At 37.6% G+C, this 17,534-nt stretch overlaps 2 protein-coding genes across 4 annotated transcripts; both read left to right on the top strand.

Annotated features, from left to right (window-relative positions):
• The first annotated feature begins 935 nt into the window (after positions 1 to 935).
• On the top strand, positions 936 to 9,011 carry Hcf (Host cell factor). 3 transcript variants are annotated; one of them, XM_011300130.1, is made up of 6 exons: positions 936 to 2,116; positions 2,422 to 2,625; positions 3,436 to 4,143; positions 4,252 to 4,403; positions 4,492 to 8,002; positions 8,405 to 9,011. In XM_011300130.1, exons 2-6 carry the CDS (start codon positions 2,466 to 2,468, stop codon positions 8,524 to 8,526), a joined length of 4,653 nt encoding a protein of 1,550 aa, XP_011298432.1. In that variant the 5' UTR covers positions 936 to 2,116; positions 2,422 to 2,465; the 3' UTR covers positions 8,527 to 9,011. The 3 variants fall into 3 exon arrangements, with proteins under 3 accessions (XP_011298432.1, XP_011298433.1, XP_011298431.1); XM_011300131.1 differs by having other exon boundaries at positions 936 to 2,625; positions 4,252 to 4,397; XM_011300129.1 differs by having other exon boundaries at positions 936 to 2,625.
• A 4,183-nt stretch (positions 9,012 to 13,194) lies between these two features.
• On the top strand, positions 13,195 to 16,573 carry LOC105263736 (uncharacterized). Its single transcript, XM_011300128.1, has 6 exons — positions 13,195 to 13,287; positions 14,273 to 14,411; positions 15,023 to 15,216; positions 15,324 to 15,425; positions 15,513 to 15,707; positions 16,020 to 16,573. Exons 3-6 carry the CDS (start codon positions 15,025 to 15,027, stop codon positions 16,458 to 16,460), a joined length of 930 nt encoding a protein of 309 aa, XP_011298430.1. The 5' UTR covers positions 13,195 to 13,287; positions 14,273 to 14,411; positions 15,023 to 15,024; the 3' UTR covers positions 16,461 to 16,573.
• The last annotated feature ends 961 nt before the right edge of the window (positions 16,574 to 17,534 follow it).

Genomic DNA, 17,534 nt, shown 5'->3' with positions numbered 1-17,534 from the left:
TTTTTCACTTTCAGTGAAAATTTCAGTGAAGAGCTCCTCGATTGTCATGTTCCCCTGATACTTTTACAAAAATTTCGAATTTTTCACTTTCAGTGGAAATCTCAGTGAAGAGCTCCTCGATTCTCATGTTCCCCTGATACTTTTAGAAAAATTTCGAATTTTTCACTGTCAGTGAAAATTTCAGTGAATAGCTCTTCGATGTTCATGTTACCCTGATACTTTTTCAAAAATTTACGATTTTTCAATTTCTATACTTATACTTTTGCAGAGGGATATTTCGATTGATTATTATGTAAAAAAAAAAAAAGATTGATGGCTGGGAATCGAACCCTAGCCGTCGGCGTGCCAGCCGAGCACGTTACCAATGAGACAACGCGATTATTATGAAAAATAATTTCATTAGGAGTATATATTTTGAAAAAATATTGTTTTCAAAAATTGCAAATTTCTGAATTTAACAGGATATCTTCTCGATTTTCAAAAATTCAGTTTTTAAACAATATTTCCATTGATTAGCCATTAACAAAAAAAAAAAATTGGAATTATTATAAAATAAAAAAATGAATGGTGGCTAGGATCGAACCCTAGCCGTCGGCGTGCCAGCCAAGCACGTTACCATTGCAACAACGCGCTATTATTATAAAAATATATTTTCATTAGTAGTATATCTTCAACATATGAATAATTTTTTTCATTTGAAATTCCACAAGATGTGGCTTCCCCCTTCCGCTCATTTTACAGTAAGTTAAATTTGAGTTGAACAAATAAAAAACAAAGAGCATTCATGCCGCAGAAAAGAAAATTCACCCCGTCGACTTGGACACCCCAGCATTACGTGTTGCGCCCTCCCTCTTTTGGAATGCGGTACTACAATGCCGCTGGGGTCACAGCGTTTTCTGCACAGCACACCCATGGGGCAAAAAGGGCCAGTAAACAGTCGAAGACGTTAGTGATAATTTTTTCACACTTGACTTCCTATTTTCACCGTTTTTATCGTTCCTAATTCTATAGAGACATTGCATTATCATTGTAATCGCATTGAACTGAAAGCGCATCGTAATTTATCTCTCATTTTTCCACCAGCAATTCTAAACAAGTATTACTAACAGCAGCATTATTTATATGAGTTTGTAAGGTTGGAAGATTTTCTGTTGCCAACTTCAAAGTAATCAACAACCGACGCGCGCCAATACTCGGCATACTGTGCATTACTTTTCTATTACTCGCTCCAAATTTTGTTTCTGTGCTATGACTACTATAAAAACTGAAAAACACTATTGACCGTTTGCATCAACAACACAAGACAATTTCCCTCGGGAAAATTCCTCATTATCAGTGGAATCGAGTGTAACTCGGACAACTATAACCTGCAAACATGAATTTATCAGTGACTTGTTTAAATTCTTTAACATGGACTGGAGAGAGCACCAGATTGCGTGATCTAATTTGAAAATAAATGTGGCAAGATTGAGGGATCACCGGTCATAATTATCAGGTGATGCAAGTTTTTGAAATATAAAAAGAGGACCTGATTAATGACAATAGATGATAGAAAGGTGGACGGAGAGAGATATAAAACATCCAAGTCGAATCAGTGTTACCAAACAGCAAGGAATTTAGTGCACAGTTGCAGCTCGAAAACAAGAGAGAGAGGAAGAGATAGAGCACAAGGCGATTGTCAACAGTTCCATTGGATCAAATACGATACTATAGCATAGGAGTTGGTGATGTAGTACATGCTGTAGGAGTTCAGCACCCGCGTAGCGGAAAAAGTCGAAACAATATTGTGGGTTAGGGGACAGCCGCGGTGAGTGTCCATGGTTGCGTTTATTGTAGAAAAAGTCGCGCGCGGACTTTTCACGCTCTGAAAAATATCGCAGTGGCAAAGAGGTAATAGAACCTGATAAAAGCCATGTTTATGATATAAAGTGTGTATATTTCAAGGATTCACTTGTGCTTTGAATAGCAATATTTTTCATATCCTCTCAAGTGACTAACAGGAAGAAACGAATATCACCAGCTAGCTCGAAACGCCGGGAGGTTAGTCCGACTTACAAAGGGAGACTATCTAGATGGTATACTTCAAGTTCGTGTGTATAAAGTGACAAGACTTAGTGTAGGTTTTTCAACAAGACCATCTCATCACGAGTGTTTATCATCCCAACATTGGATTTGAAAAACTTTATTTGTGGTCACATCAACTTATGACGCAGCCATAGAATAAATATTTCATATAAATAGATAGATAGATTGGGATACATATATATATATATATACATATACATATAAATAGATAGGTTTCTGTAGATTTGGTGTCTTTTAACAATTAACGAATAGTAAAAATATAAAATATTTGAGGGGAGATTACGAATTTTAATCGGGGACTTTAGATATTCAGACTTGAGAGTAATTTGCTCATAGGGTAATACGGTGGGCATGAAAAAATGATGTGATCGACGGTCATCATGGCGGCACCCATGTTAAAGTGGAAACGAATCACAAATCCAACCGGACCCCAGCCAAGGCCCCGACATGGACATCGGGCTGTTGCCATCAAGGATCTTATGGTTGTATTTGGTGGTGGCAATGAGGGAATAGTTGATGAACTTCATGTTTACAATACAGGTGACTCTTATTCCATATTATGTGCGACACTCATAAAGTGCCTGTTGTTGCGTCCTATCAACTTCCCAATGCGCGCTGTTTCCCGCGATTCAATATGGCGGCACGCACTGACATGATCCTCACCGGCCGGATAATTTGTTACTGGTTTTCCTACTGTTTATGTTCAACTCATCATTTTTATTCTCCATTCCTCGGAGTACATTTTTTTAAAAATTCATACATATTTGTTTCGCCCATGAAAATACGTTCAATCACTTTGCGAAACAGCAACATTTGGAGATATGACATTTTTTCCGTTTATATGCGCGGGAGCAGCCATTGATGCTCACCACCCCCACTGCAAAACATGGATCGTCATTGCGTTTACGTTTTCAGTCTATTTTCTTATCTGATTCCGCCGTTTGCCGATTTATGCCGCCGCCTATCTTCGGCGACTTACTTCAAGCTCTTGTTGTCGCGTGCGCCATTCTTTTACCTACCCGCCAAATTTTATAAGAGAGAATTCAGAATGTTTAGCCATTTTCTGCGAATCTCAAATTCACTGAAATTTGAAAATTTCGAATTTTCAAATTTCAGTCAATACCTCCTCGATTCTCATGCTCCCCTGATAATTTTTCAAAAATTTTGAATTTTTCAATTTTAGTAAATACTGAAATACCTCGATTTTCATACTCACGCGTATAAAGATCCGAAAGCCGTTTTAAAAAATCCAAACTTTGGCAGACATTTAGTATTGAAATTTCAACCATTTCTATAATATTTCCATAACCATACATTCAATTTTTTATTACTCATCTTGATATTTTCCAGCGTCCAATCAATGGTTTGTACCATCAACCAAAGGCGACATTCCCCCAGGATGCGCCGCCTACGGTTTCGTAGTAGATGGAACGAGAATTCTCGTATTCGGTGGGATGGTAGAGTACGGAAAGTACTCGAATGAATTGTACGAACTTCAAGCGAGTAGGTGGGAATGGAAAAGGCTGAAACCAAAGCCACCGAAAAATGGTCAGCCACCATGCCCAAGACTGGGGCACAGTTTCACACTAATTGGCAACAAAGTCTTCTTGTTTGGAGGCTTGGCCAACGACAGTGATGATCCCAAGAACAATATCCCACGATATTTGAACGATCTGTACACTTTGGAGCTACTTCCCAATGGCCAAACTGGATGGGAAGTGCCACAGACACATGGACCTGCTCCACCACCCCGGGAATCTCATACAGGAGTCGCTTATACTGATCGCACCACTGGTAAATCATGCCTTGTTATCTACGGTGGTATGAGTGGATGTCGTCTCGGGGATTTGTGGTTCCTTGACGTTGATTCTATGACATGGAACAAGCCTGTGATACATGGGCCAACTCCTCTACCCCGTTCTCTGCACACAGCCACACTTATTAACCACCGGATGTATGTTTTTGGTGGATGGGTGCCTCTTGTTGTGGACGACGTCAAGGTTGCAACGCACGAGAAAGAGTGGAAATGTACAAGCACACTTGCCTGTCTCAATTTGGGTAAATTATTTCACACATTTTCAATTGTAAAGAAGTTGTTTTAAAGAATTAGCTCTAGATTGTTGAATAATACAACCAATTTTTTAATCCAACACTTGATTATTTCAGAGACACTGACATGGGAACAACTCCAAGTAGATTCTTTAGAGGAGAACATTCCTCGAGCCCGTGCTGGTCATTGTGCGGTAGGCATTCACAATAGGCTGTATGTATGGTCTGGACGAGATGGTTATCGCAAAGCATGGAACAACCAGGTTAGGGTTAGTTTATTTTTGTAACGAAGGCAGTAAGATGCCTTCTGTAATTTTTCCATCTTAATCAAACTAATCCTCTAAAACGTGCTTTCAGGTGTGCTGTAAGGACCTCTGGTATTTGGAAGTGAGCAAGCCCCCAGCACCTTCAAGAGTGCAGTTGGTCAGAGCTTCGACAAACTCGCTGGAAGTCAGTTGGACAGCGACTCCCTCCGCCCAGTACTACGTCCTCCAAATTCAGAAGTACGATATGCCACCGGCAACAAGCTCCTTCCCAGCAGTTGCAGCTCCCAACTCTATAGCTTCACCAACACCTCCAACACCACCAATATCAACAGTACCAATACCAACCCCAACAACTCTAATAAAGCAAATTGCAACGGCTCCAGTTTCAATAGTTCAATCATCTCCTAGCGTACCTGCACCGATAGTTGTATCGAGTGCAGTTGGAATGAGCCTTTCTCCAATGAGTGCTACCCCAACTGTTGTACGCCCGAGTGTCCCCCAGAGTCCCATGCGGATCCAAACGACCATCCAGAATGCCGCCCAAAGAGCAATATCAACATCAGCAGTGATCAAATCCACCAGTCCAATGCTACCACGTAGTGGCACTGGGAATGTCATCAGGATACGCTCCCCTCTCATTACTTCAACAACATCAGTTGCCTCAGTAACTGAACAAATTTCTGCAGGTAACCAAGCAATAACTGTCAACAAAACTGGTCAATCGGCGACAGCTATGTCTGGAATTGCTGCATTGGCAGCAGCTGCAGCTGCAACTCCAAAAATCACAATGAACAATGTGCCGAGCGGTAATGTTGTCACGCAAACAGCCACCAACACCGTCCGCGTCAAGGCCGTCCAACCCGGACAGCAAATTCGGTTTGCAACTCCAGGTGCTACTGTCCTCCGGGCCTCATCCCCACAGCAGAGCAAACAGATAATTCTCCAGAAGCCTGGCCAGAATATAAGTGGTCAGCCTCAGATTGTCCACGTACTCAAGACAGGCCAGGGTATGGTGGCTGTACCGAAAGTTAGTTTGATACCAGGTAAAACAGTACAGACAGCTGGTGGAAAACCTCTGAATCAAGGACCGACGATTTTACGACTTGTCAATCCCAATACAGTGGCAGGCTCGAAGATTCTCACGACTATGAAAACTTCGAATTTAGTGACGATGAGCAAGGGACAGGGAATCGCTGGAAAGCAAACAATTATGATAACAAAACCAGGGGGCAATGGGGGTCTAGTTGGTAGGGCGAATCAAATAATCGTTGTGACAACGGGATCTGGCTTGAGGGCAGTGCAGGCTGTGACGACTTCTCAGGCTGGACAAGGAGGAACAATAACAACACCAGTCAATGTTCTTCCAATATCAGCTGCTAATCACGTAACTAATCAGCAGGGTGTCAAAATGATTGTTGTGTCGTCAGGGGCTATGGGTGGAGGTGTGAGTGGTAAACCAATAACGATAACGGTACCAGGACATGGTGGTATCCCCAAAACAGTTACAATAGCGACGAAGGGAAGCCAGCAGGCTATTTTTAATCCATCGAAAAGCCAGATTGTCACTGTGCCGCAAATACAGAAAGCCCAGGACGGAAAACCACTGACACTCCAGATGGCTGGGGGACTTGGAAAGACTGTGACTCTCATGCCCACAAGCAGTTCCATTGTGACAATGACTAGTACGTCTGGATCGGAATCGATTGACACTAGCAAAATGCTTTTTGTACCTCAAAAACAGCCCTCGGCTTCTCTAACATCAACTTCCGATGGACCAGCCACGACAGATGCAGCACTAGCTGCTCTTGCAGCAGAAGCGGGGCTCACTGATCCTGTTCAGGAATCACCGGAACTTAATTTCATGGTGGCTGATGATGCTGACGCCGAGACTAAAACTGAGGACAGTTGTAATGGCAATGAACAGAGCACGGCGAACCTTGTATCACAGTTGACAAGTGGTGAAGCTATGCAAGTTGATAATGATGGCAATTTTATCATACCCCAGGTGGATGGTCCAGGAGATATGCTATCTGATGATGAGGATCTACCGGAGAGTGAAACTGATGGTATTCAACATACTGCTGACACGAGTGAATACACAAACGAAGAGAGTCAGGATATGTCTGATGTCATTGATTCTGCCATAGTCAACGATGCTCCTCAGGTGGATGAGGATGCCGTGAAGAATGAGGAGGAAAAGGGAGGCGAACAAGAAATGCAGGAAGAGGAGAAGACAGTTAGTGAGGATCAGCAGTCGACAAAGATAGACGAGGTGGAGAAAGAGACAAGTGCTCCTGAGGAAATCTCCAGTGAGAAAGACGAATCTAATCTCCCTGCTGAGACTGATATGTCTATTGCCTCTGATACTGCTGATGAAGATCCTGCTAAAGTCGATCCACCAGAAGCAGAGACTGCTGACTCCACCATCAATGAAGAAAATTCTCAAGATAAGCCGAAAACAGAGGCTGAGGAGAATACCACCGAAACACTGAATAATGAGGATGGACAACCGGAAATTGACGAACCCCTAAGAATATCCGAAGAAAAGGAATTGAAGAAAGAAGAAAATGAGAGTTCAGAGAATCAGATGGAATTAGAAAAGCTCGCAAGTGAAATTGACGAGCAAGAGTCAAGTAAAGATGAATCATCAATGAAACTCGGGATTGAAGACTCGATAGGAAAAGACTCATCTCCGAAAGCAGTGGAAACCCCCATAAAAACGGAGTCACAAGTGGAGTCAATGGATGACGAGAAAGGATCTGTCATATCAACTAATGAGCCAGAAGTCACGGAGGGCCAATTAGATAGTGAGAAGGCTGAAAGTAAAGCAATAAAATACGAGATAAAAGCGGAGAAAGCGGAGAACGTTGAGAGTAAAAATGAGGTGCAGAAGGAGTCGAGGGAGAGCGATGACTCGACTGCTTTGTCGACACTTGCCTCAGCAGCTCTTGGCTCTGCTGAACAGCCTGTCAATAAAATGAAAGCCGCAGACGATGAGAAGAAGCAGGACAGTGACTGGTACAATGTTGCTGTGACGAAAGCAACGACATTTACAGTGCAACATTATTATCTCTGTGGTGATACAGATTCTCTAGAGTTGCCCCAACTTTTCCCGGATTTATCCAAAGGGAGGAGTAAAATAACTCTAGAGTCTGGCACTGCCTATAAGTTCCGAGTTGCTGCGGTGAATAGCTGCGGTCGTAGTCCTTGGAGTGAGGTATCAGCATTCAAAACATGCCTTCCAGGTTTTCCTGGGGCACCGAGTGCCATCAAAATTTCGAAATCAGCGGAAGGCGCTCAATTGTCATGGGAACCACCACCGAGCAATCTTGGTCCAATTCTTGAGTACTCTGTTTATCTTGCGGTTAGAAGTGCCAGTGCTGTATCTAACAACGCCGGTGAAGCAACAACTGTAGCAACAACACCAACACAATTGGCCTTTATTCGTGTCTACTGTGGTGCCACCAACTCGTGTTCCGTTCCAAACAGTTCGCTGAGTGCAGCACACATGGACGTCACCACCAAACCCGCTATTATATTCAGAATAGCTGCAAGAAATGATAAAGGATATGGACCTGCTACTCAAGTCAGGTGGCTTCAAGGTGAATGTCTACTTTCATATCGGCATTTTTCATACAATACTATTTCAATACAACCACAAACAGCGCCAATCAAATGTTCAATTCTCCATTCCTCTTGTGAATTCACAAGAAATCAAAAATCTTCAATCACTCTATATAATTCCGTAGTGAATTTATATATTAATAGAGCTAACGAGTTTTTTTAAAATAAAATTACTTAGAGTCCTCAATTTGTTTCACGAAAAAAATTATAAGAAAAATTTGTGTATCGCCATTCGATTTTTAGATTTTTATTGAAAAATTTTATCGGCCAATATTTGGAGTTCATTTATCGCGATTTACCGCTTTACTGATGAATTAATTTTTCCTAATTGATTGAAACAAAAAAAGACAGAGTTATGGAATTTGATGAATTATTTTCAGATCCAACAACAGTAGTGAAAAGTAATCCACAAGTAAAGAGACCAGTAACAGATGTCCGTTCACAATCAAATTCACCATTGAAGAAAGTGAAACCAGAACCAACGAGTGATAATTTTTCGTGAATGTGCATCACAATCATCACTGCAGGTTACCACCTGAATTACCGAGAGAAAAAATTCATAAGCTTACCTCCCTCTTTTCCGTTCGGTTCTTTTATTCTGGCTGATACGCACGTCTTGTCGATCTTTAGTGTTTATTATTATTATCATTATCATTATTACTATTCTTATTGCTATTATTAAATAAACTAAACCATGTTCATTGGTGAGTTGAAAGGAATGAGGTATGTGTGGGTAAAGTAAAACAGATGAACACTTGCTGCCAATTACGGAAGGTACATCCACTGAAATTTCAGATTATGTATCCCCATAGATATCTATCTCTTCGGAACGCACGTTTTTACCAGAAAAAAAGGAAGGAAGGGATATCGAGGTACTCTTAGTGTTGGAATTTGAAAATGGCGCAGATGCCTTTTTGTTTTGTCCGTTGTCACTTTCTTTCATACGAGTATTCATGTATAAATTTCAATAATCATTCAACAAGGGAATATACTTTGAAGTATAATTAATTAAACGATATTAATAAATTACAAGATGTAAGAAAGTGGAGTGATGTTTGAAAATTTATTGCTTTCCAAGGAAAATATTTTTCAATACATATCTCAATCATCTTCAGAATGTCTGCATCTATGGAGAAGTGTTGACCAATCCCACCACCAACAGAACACCATTTTTCAAATTGATGAGTGCCAGTGGACCGACGAGGAAGCTAATATGAACAAGTGGTATGATTTCGTTAAACTCGAATATATTTCTTCTATCAGGATTTTAATTCGCCTGGGGTTTCAGTTGAATAACGTCACCATCACTCGTATCGTATTTCAGTTAATTTCAATGATACAGCTGCTTCTCACAATTGCAGGTATTTCTTATTAAATTACCGATAAAATAATTGAAATTTCTGTATAGATTTAACGAATTGGAGGAAATAGCATGGATAAAATTCGTGTTTTCTTTTTAAAGATTTAAGTTAAATTCTCGAATTAAGTTTTTATATTCCATTGTTTTAATTGCGATAACAATTCATCGTACTTAGTACAGATAAAAGTAAAAATCATAATAATAATAACAATAATAATAATAATAATAATAACATTAATAATATTAATAATATTAATAATAATGAAAATAATGGTATTGATAATTTTTGTGTTATGCTTCGATTGGAGGAGCAAGAGAGAGACGGATGAGCATAATAAATGAATTGTTAATATCGAAATGAGGGGATGATCAATGACTTCATATTCTTCCAACAAATCTTTCATCAAGAACTGACCAACAGATTTTCAAATGAATTGAGAACAATTCCAAGAGCATGCCATTCGAATATTCGTATTAATCCACTTGAGTATCGGTAAGGGAAAACAAAGGGGAAAGTTCATTAAATTATCGATGCTGTTTCACCCTACCTTCCTTTTATATACCATCATTAATTTGTTATGTTATTGTCAGTCAGTATGTGTACTACATCACACGTACATTCGCCTCACTAATTATCTAGGAAATAAGAGGTAGTCGATACTTAGGGTAATCGTAGCAACTCAGTCGATATGAAATAGAAATGGCCGTAAGCTAAATTGTAGATCGGAATATGTACTCTGTTATGTGAAATCAAAGTGCCTAGCATATAGATAAAAATAATAATTTTTCTAAACGCATTGAAATTCATGCTGTTTTATGATTTCGAATTCACTAATTCTTTGGCAGTAATAAAAACATATATACATGTTTATAAATTAGTGACGTATTCATTCTCATCCTCGGCGAACTGATTTCACTGAGTTTTTTTTTACATTGAATTGAAATATTTAGACAATTAAGAGGTCATGGAGGCTGCACTTTTTTTCTTAATCTCAAAATTTAATTAATATTCTCTTCCGCCCATTTTCTCATATCAAAAAATGTACTCCCAAATTTTATTATATTCCAAAGACAATATTGTGCTTTTCATAATATGCGTATCATGCCAGCGGCTTTTCATTACTTTCACGGAGAATAAATTAAAATTTAATCTGTATTTTTCCCTGATCACTTGGAGAGCTGTTCAATCCGATTTATTTGAATACGTGCTTTCCACATTTTATAGTGTTTTTTCTAAAATGGTAAATGAGAGAGACAGGAACAAAGAAATAATATGAAAGTTTATCGATATTTGTGTAATTGTAATCCACGTTGCAGTGAATTTTCCCTCCTGTTGTTGCTATTGAGGGGTGATTTTTGTTCTGAGTCAGTGAAGTAGCGGGAAATTCACGAAAAAGACAGTGAGGCTTAGGATCTGATTGACGGTATGGTATATTGTACATAGGGTATGAATGCACCGAGTGGAGAAATACTATTGTCTGTAAGACTGTCTGCTTTTGGAATTTCTTTTTTTTTCCATTGTATGAAATCGTAGAAAAAATTTCGGGCGAACATGAAGAAAATTTATGATGGATTAATAATTTTTTAGTAGTTTTTTAGTCGAACGTGGATTCCAGATAATCGACTCGAGAGGAAAAGTGACAATGAATCCATAAATTGTAAATCTGTGAAGTATCCGTGCAGCAAATAATATTAAACTGTTCGTACCTTGAATGAGTATGAATAGTAGATAAGTTAATATTAATTGAATCAATGAGAATGAGTGAAAGACGTACGATAAGAAAATGCAGAATATCATTGGAGGGAATGCGTGCTCATTAGTAACTTGTCCATTAAAACAGCAGCAGTAACACCTGAATTTTTTCACTTTCCAACGCGGAGGAAACGAGGATTTTTGCTCGATGGGCCTGCCACTTGCTGTATTTTTTCCTGTTTTTCCAAAGTGGAAAAGGGCCGGGGACAAATGAGACGCGTTATTTTCTAATTTTCAAATTCCACGCTTGGAAAAAACGAACTCAATATCTATCTTCTTTTGAACGATACCTTGTAGTACGAATACATGAAGGAAGATTAACGATTTTAATTAAAAAAACACTCGAAAAATTTGAAACGGGTGAAAACTGATACAAAAGATGATTACGAATTTTCTTCGATGGAAAAGTGTTGAATGCGCACTTACATATATATATATTATTATATATATATATTATATTATATAATAAAGATTCAAATAAATGTCACAATTTTCAAGTGCGTAATTATTCTTCCTTTAACAATTTCGATGGAGAATATACAAAATAAATGAATATGAATTCTTATTGGACGATATTTTCATCTTTAAAAAAATGGTACTTTCTTCTTCATCTATACATGACCCACTAGAGCTTCTCACAGGCTCCTCACAGGGTATGGCTTTCGACAACTGAGAATTTGGAAAACGAATAAAGTGGAGTAAATAATGTAATGTATCTTGACCGTGACAATAGAATGAAAAGGACAACACGATGCTTTAGCGGTCGATTTCGTGAAAACCTTTCACTTATTACTGAAAATGGGATATCATTTCGATGAATTCCAAGGTGAAAGTGATGGGTCTAATAAAACAGTAGACAATTGAAGGTCCATGTATCCCCCATGCAATCAATGGACCGAAGAGAAGTTTGACATGATGAAATGATGAAATGATTTTATTCTACAAGCGCATTAAAATTGAAGCGATAAAAACATTAACTTCACGGAATGATCTTGCATTTCTATTTGATTGGAAATTATCAATTGAATGGTCAATTAATTTCTAGAGTTTGAATTATTGATTCTCATGTGGAAAAGTCATTGAATTTATTCGATGATTAGGTCATGAACGGCTCACCTCGGAACTTTCTCATTTGTAGTATTCGCTGGTGCTTGTTATACTTGCGATATAAGTAATCTTTCATTTTCTGATACTGTTGAGATGGAAAGCCATATGCTGGTGTGCTGGGAAAGCTGTTGGTGGTAACGTATGGATGGAAATATTTATGAAAGAAATATACTCGTTTCGATCTTGCTGGTCGTTCGGAATTATATTTAACGCACTAATTATCGCTAATTTGACAAAATTCATGAAATCGGATCAAACTTTCTTGAAGCTGTTGGATCGTGCTACTCAATGCCCTGTTTCACATGGGTGCTGCTCAATTTTCAATCTCAACATCTTTTTACATGAATTTTTTAATTAAATTAATCGTTATTATCGTTATTTCATATATTTTATTGCATGACATTTATGAAAAAAATTAATGGCTGATTTCACACCTCTTTCTATTGGAATATTTTGTTTAGAAATCGTTTGGCATAAATTTTAGATATTTTCTTTAATGCATTTCCTTATTCGCTGCGAAAAAAAATGGAATTCAAACGGATAATTCAAATGCAATGGAATAATTGAGGGACGAATTTCTGTAGAAATAATTGTTTGCAGAAATAATTTTGGCAGAAAAAACATTGATTTTTCTGGAGTGAATGACCTTTAAGGTAGATATCAAAAATTTCTGAGGGATATGCGAGATTTTCTTGTAGTTATTCCGCGAGTTAATTGAAATGGAATGAAAGTTAATGAAAGATCAAAATTTTGGTTCAGCAACCTCTGGCTGAATCCTGGACGATAGAGCCGGTTTATTGAACCAGATTGTCAAATAGTTAAACTTTTCCTGGGCATTATCCTACTGAGATATCCAGCTGAAAGTGAGAATGATAGACTTCGAAAACTGGTGGAGGAAACTTTCCGTGGGGTAGCCACAGGTGCTATATAAGAGACAGTCGTTGCGCCGCGGCCAGAAAAATATCGCGTACTCCTAGAAATATCTGTTCATTTCCTCCGGAAAATTGTTTTCCCTCACGAAGCTGAAGTACGACTTTTACCAGGTGAGGATACCCATAAATAATCATTTAAATAAAGGAATTTAGGATTGCATTCATTCCTTCATTCCTTCATTCCTTCATTCACAATCAATCAATTTTCTTAATTAATCACATCAATAAAATTAATGCTCCCATAAAATTTTCAACAGAAATTTCCAAATTAACGAATAAATAAATTCGACACTTGAATCAAATATTCGGTTATCAATAAATTAAGAATTCACTTCCTGGTTAGACTCAGTCCAATGGCCCGTAATTCTCTTTTTTATTTATTACTTTACGCAGTTCATAAAAATAAAAATTACTCTTCTGACGTAATATTAAAAAATCTCATGACATAGAAGTGCATAAAAGTTTAAGAGTATTGACCAAGCAACTGCAAAACAATCCTGCGAGTGCGAATACCCTAGAAATAAAAAGTAACAGACACTTAAAAGAGAAAAAATAAACATAAATGGACAGACCGGTTGTTACAGTTTCCAATCCAGTTAAACCGCTGCAATTTATCCTTTCATACGCGGTTACACAACGCCTTTCTTCAAGCTATATGATGTATAGGTGTGACATTCTGCCAGATATTTTTTGCATATCATCTGAATAGAATATAATCGGGAATCGAGTCAGAATTTTAAAATAACACCAACAACCATTTCTGCCATCAATATCGATTTTTATTAATCATCATTAATTCAATTTTTTTATTCAACATATAAATAACACTGTACGAACTATCTACAAACAATTAACAATTAACAAATTGTTATAGAAATTTTTTAATGAAATTCTTGGATTATAACAAGAGTTTTTATTCGGTCTGAGAAATTGTTGGATATGAAAAAACATTTTGTTAATAATTTTTTAAATATAATGTGATTTTTCAAATGGAAAAATTGGATTATCGATGATAGGATGATGAGAGGTTCTTGCCAGGGTAAAAAAATCAATTACTGCGATAAGCAATTTCTCTGGTAATTTATTGTTCTTGCAGATCCCGTGCGATCAACCGTGAATCCTGGTTGGAATGCAGTTGGAATTGTTCTGTACAAAACTTTATTCATGATATTGGTCAGACTGGGCGCGGGTCTGATCTACTTGTATCTTTTTGTGGGCCTTAACTGCTCTCGCTGGTGAGTGAAAGTATTTGCTCACAATCTAGATGTATCTTGCGTACATTTATTTATAATTCAACGATCGAAGCCGATTCGGTACAATATTTCCGAAGGAGTAAATATATAATTTCCAATAAGAAATTGTTATTAAACATTCTAATGGAATAAATTCCATTCAATCCAGACCAATTAATTTATTATAATACGAAGCAAATCACTGAGTGAATCATCAGAAAGTAACTTTTATTTTCCATAAAATTTTATTATAATCCCCTCATTTTCTTTCATGTCGTAATAAAACATTTTTAACTGACCCATTAAAAATATCGAATAAAGTAAACGAAGTTTTATCTACTATATTTTATTGGATTCGAAAGGATTCACTTGTGAAATCGTAATAAGTTGAAATATACGAAATCCTGTCACGCAAAAATTAACTAAAAAAAAAAGACAAAAAGCATGGGTTCTGTATGCGAGGCACACTTTCCCATGGAAGAAATTCAATTTAAAACCCCTTTCATCTGTCGCAGTTTGTCACGTACTTGAAATGTTTTTCAAATAGTAAATATCACGGGAAGAATAAAGAAGCCCGTGAAAGTCCGTGATTTATGGAATGTTCTGTATTTCAGAGATGTATCGTATAGTTTTACTTCTGTGGGTAACTGTCGCAGCTACTCAGAGTCCTTACAATATCGATTCTCGAGGAGTTTCATTTTCGGGAAAATCGAGTAATTTTGGACCGCTGTACACACCCGGCCTTGGAGCTGTCAGCAATGGCTACAGAGATGATAGTTATGAAGATAATGCTGTCACACCTACACCGGTACCACCGCCAATTTATCAATGCCAGTGATCTAAAAAAAAATAAGGAGAAAGCTCTTTATATAATTTCTACGTAGAGTATTGGTCTGATTTGCTTTTATTTTTCAGCTCTATCGTAAACCAACATCATCATCAGATGGAACGATCAGGATAGTCTCAGGATTGCGTGGGGGACCACCGCGGAATGGGCCGTTTGATAAAAATGCACCGGTATTTTTTAAATTATCACTTATTATCAGTACGTTAGAAAAATGAGGCGAGTAATTTTCTTACGCATGTTCAATATGATTTTCATAGTCTGTGGAACCGCTTGAGGAGGAAAAAGATGAACCTGATCGGTTGAGCCTGTTATTGCCGCAAAGCAAATTTGACTGCATCAATAAACAGACTGGCTACTATGCTGATGAGGATCTTAATTGCGAAGTCTTCCATTACTGTCACGAAAATGCAAAACACTCGTGGATATGCCCAGAAGGGTTCACGTTTCACCAGGTGATATAGATCATTCCATTTATTTTCTTGTCCATTAAATTCGAGGGTTTTACACTGTTTTTTATTGCTGTAAAAATATTTAATGGAAAATGGTTGACTTGAAAAATTTTTCAAATTTTTGGGATTATTTTGTCTTATCTTATCTTATCTCCTTGACGGATGCAAGTGAAAATCTAATAAATTCTGAATGAATCTTATGAAAAATGAAAGAGAGAACCTTGAAATATTTTTCCGTAAAATGTTTCCAATGGGGTATTGTTAATGAAGAATAGTTAAAAATTTTGAGAAATAAAATAATTGAATAATTTGCAGGTACATTTAATTTGTATGCCACCGAGTGGTGATATAAATTGCAAAAAGAGTTCGAAATACCACTTCGTAAATGAGTACTTGTACAAGCCTTTGAATCAAGAGGAAGCAGAGACAAAACCAAATGTGACACTGAGGTACAGTGAGAGATACTTCCCAGGAGACATATTCACTGATGAGCGCGAATCAGAGGAATACCAAGCTTCTTCAATTTCCCAAAAACGGCCAGCCCTCCAGCCGCAGTCTTATTCATCAACTGGAAATAGTCTACCGCCATCATCACGCCCTATTCCTCACAGTTACACACAATTTCGTCTGCCCGTCAATCAAGTATTCCGAAGCCCCGAAGAAGTGAATATTCCATTGCAACAGAGACGACCGCAGCAACAGCAACAAGTTCTCCGAAGATTTCCACCGATACGCTCCGAAGAAGACTATGAATAATTTTTTTTAAATAAAGAACAAAAATTTCCATATTTTAGGAGTATTAAGAGACTGCCGGTGAGATTTGGGTGATATACTGATGTATGTTTAATAAACTCGATCGTTCTTTTGGATCTGCGCGTATCACTTCGATAACATTTTCCACAACTTTTATATTCAGATCAATCCGGAGCTGCTCCCAAAAATTACAGCGGCTGCTAAACTCGCTGAGACACTCCTCCACGAAATTTTTCTCAAACAGATACGGTTTAATTGATCTAGATAGAGGTCATTGATACGAATATTGTTTGATACTCGCAACAAGAATGCTCTTAGGCTCGTGCTATAATCCTTTCACGAGCCCAAAAGACACTTTCCCACAGTCGTATGGAAATGCACTATTTATATTTTCGGTTTAAAATGGATATTTATATCGATTATCCATAATTCGTCATGATTGACGTAGAAAATGCCTGAAGAAAAAGGAAATGCCTATTTTTATACCCCTCGAATTCCGCCATTTACCTAAAAAACAGATTCCACAATTCATACATTTTATTCTGCAGCTTCAGTATTAAAAATGAACTTTCATTGTAAATAAAAACTCTAAAATTTGCATGGATTTACATTTTTTTTATTGATAACACGTGGAAACGTTTAATTCAGTAAAATCTCATACTCTTTCATTCTTAAAAATTTTTGCTCTTTCAATATTATTCTGTTAAATTTTCTTCTTCACACAATGATCACGGAATGCCACCTCCTATACACAATCAGAAACGCAATAAAGTTTTTTTTTTGTTTGGATGTGTGTGTGTCGATTTAGTGTTGAGTTGTGAAAGCGAAGGTAAAGCGAATCGAAGAATGAAGAGGCATGTTGCGACTCATTGTCATTTTTAGCAATCCTCCCCAATTAGCTTCAAATATCTTTATCGTTAATGCTTAGATTGATGGATAGTAATGTTTATCATATTTGTACAAAAAGAGGGGGAGCCGTGCGTGTGAATGTTTGGCGCGAGAGTACATTTACGGTATTTACACATATATAAGGCAGCATTTATTTTTTATTCTCTTCATATTTCCTTCATTGAACCA

The sequence above is a fragment of the Fopius arisanus genome, unplaced genomic scaffold, assembly GCF_000806365.1.
Source record: "Fopius arisanus strain USDA-PBARC FA_bdor unplaced genomic scaffold, ASM80636v1 scaffold00016, whole genome shotgun sequence".
Classification (NCBI taxonomy): domain Eukaryota; kingdom Metazoa; phylum Arthropoda; class Insecta; order Hymenoptera; family Braconidae; genus Fopius; species Fopius arisanus.
This window is presented reverse-complemented; position numbering and strand designations above follow the sequence as displayed.

Bases quoted from the DNA above. Each gene is read 5' to 3' on its own strand.
- Hcf (XM_011300130.1), top strand. From the start codon at position 2,466: ATGGCGGCACCCATGTTAAAGTGGAAACGAATCACAAATCCAACCGGA. The intron at 4,144-4,251 runs GTAAATTATTTC...TGATTATTTCAG, and splicing joins ACTTGCCTGTCTCAATTTGG to AGACACTGACATGGGAACAA. The intron at 8,003-8,404 runs GTGAATGTCTAC...AATTATTTTCAG, and splicing joins TCAAGTCAGGTGGCTTCAAG to ATCCAACAACAGTAGTGAAA.
- LOC105263736 (XM_011300128.1), top strand. From the start codon at position 15,025: ATGTATCGTATAGTTTTACTTCTGTGGGTAACTGTCGCAGCTACTCAG. The intron at 15,217-15,323 runs GTACCACCGCCA...TTTATTTTTCAG, and splicing joins ATGCTGTCACACCTACACCG to CTCTATCGTAAACCAACATC. The intron at 15,708-16,019 runs GTGATATAGATC...AATAATTTGCAG, and splicing joins AAGGGTTCACGTTTCACCAG to GTACATTTAATTTGTATGCC.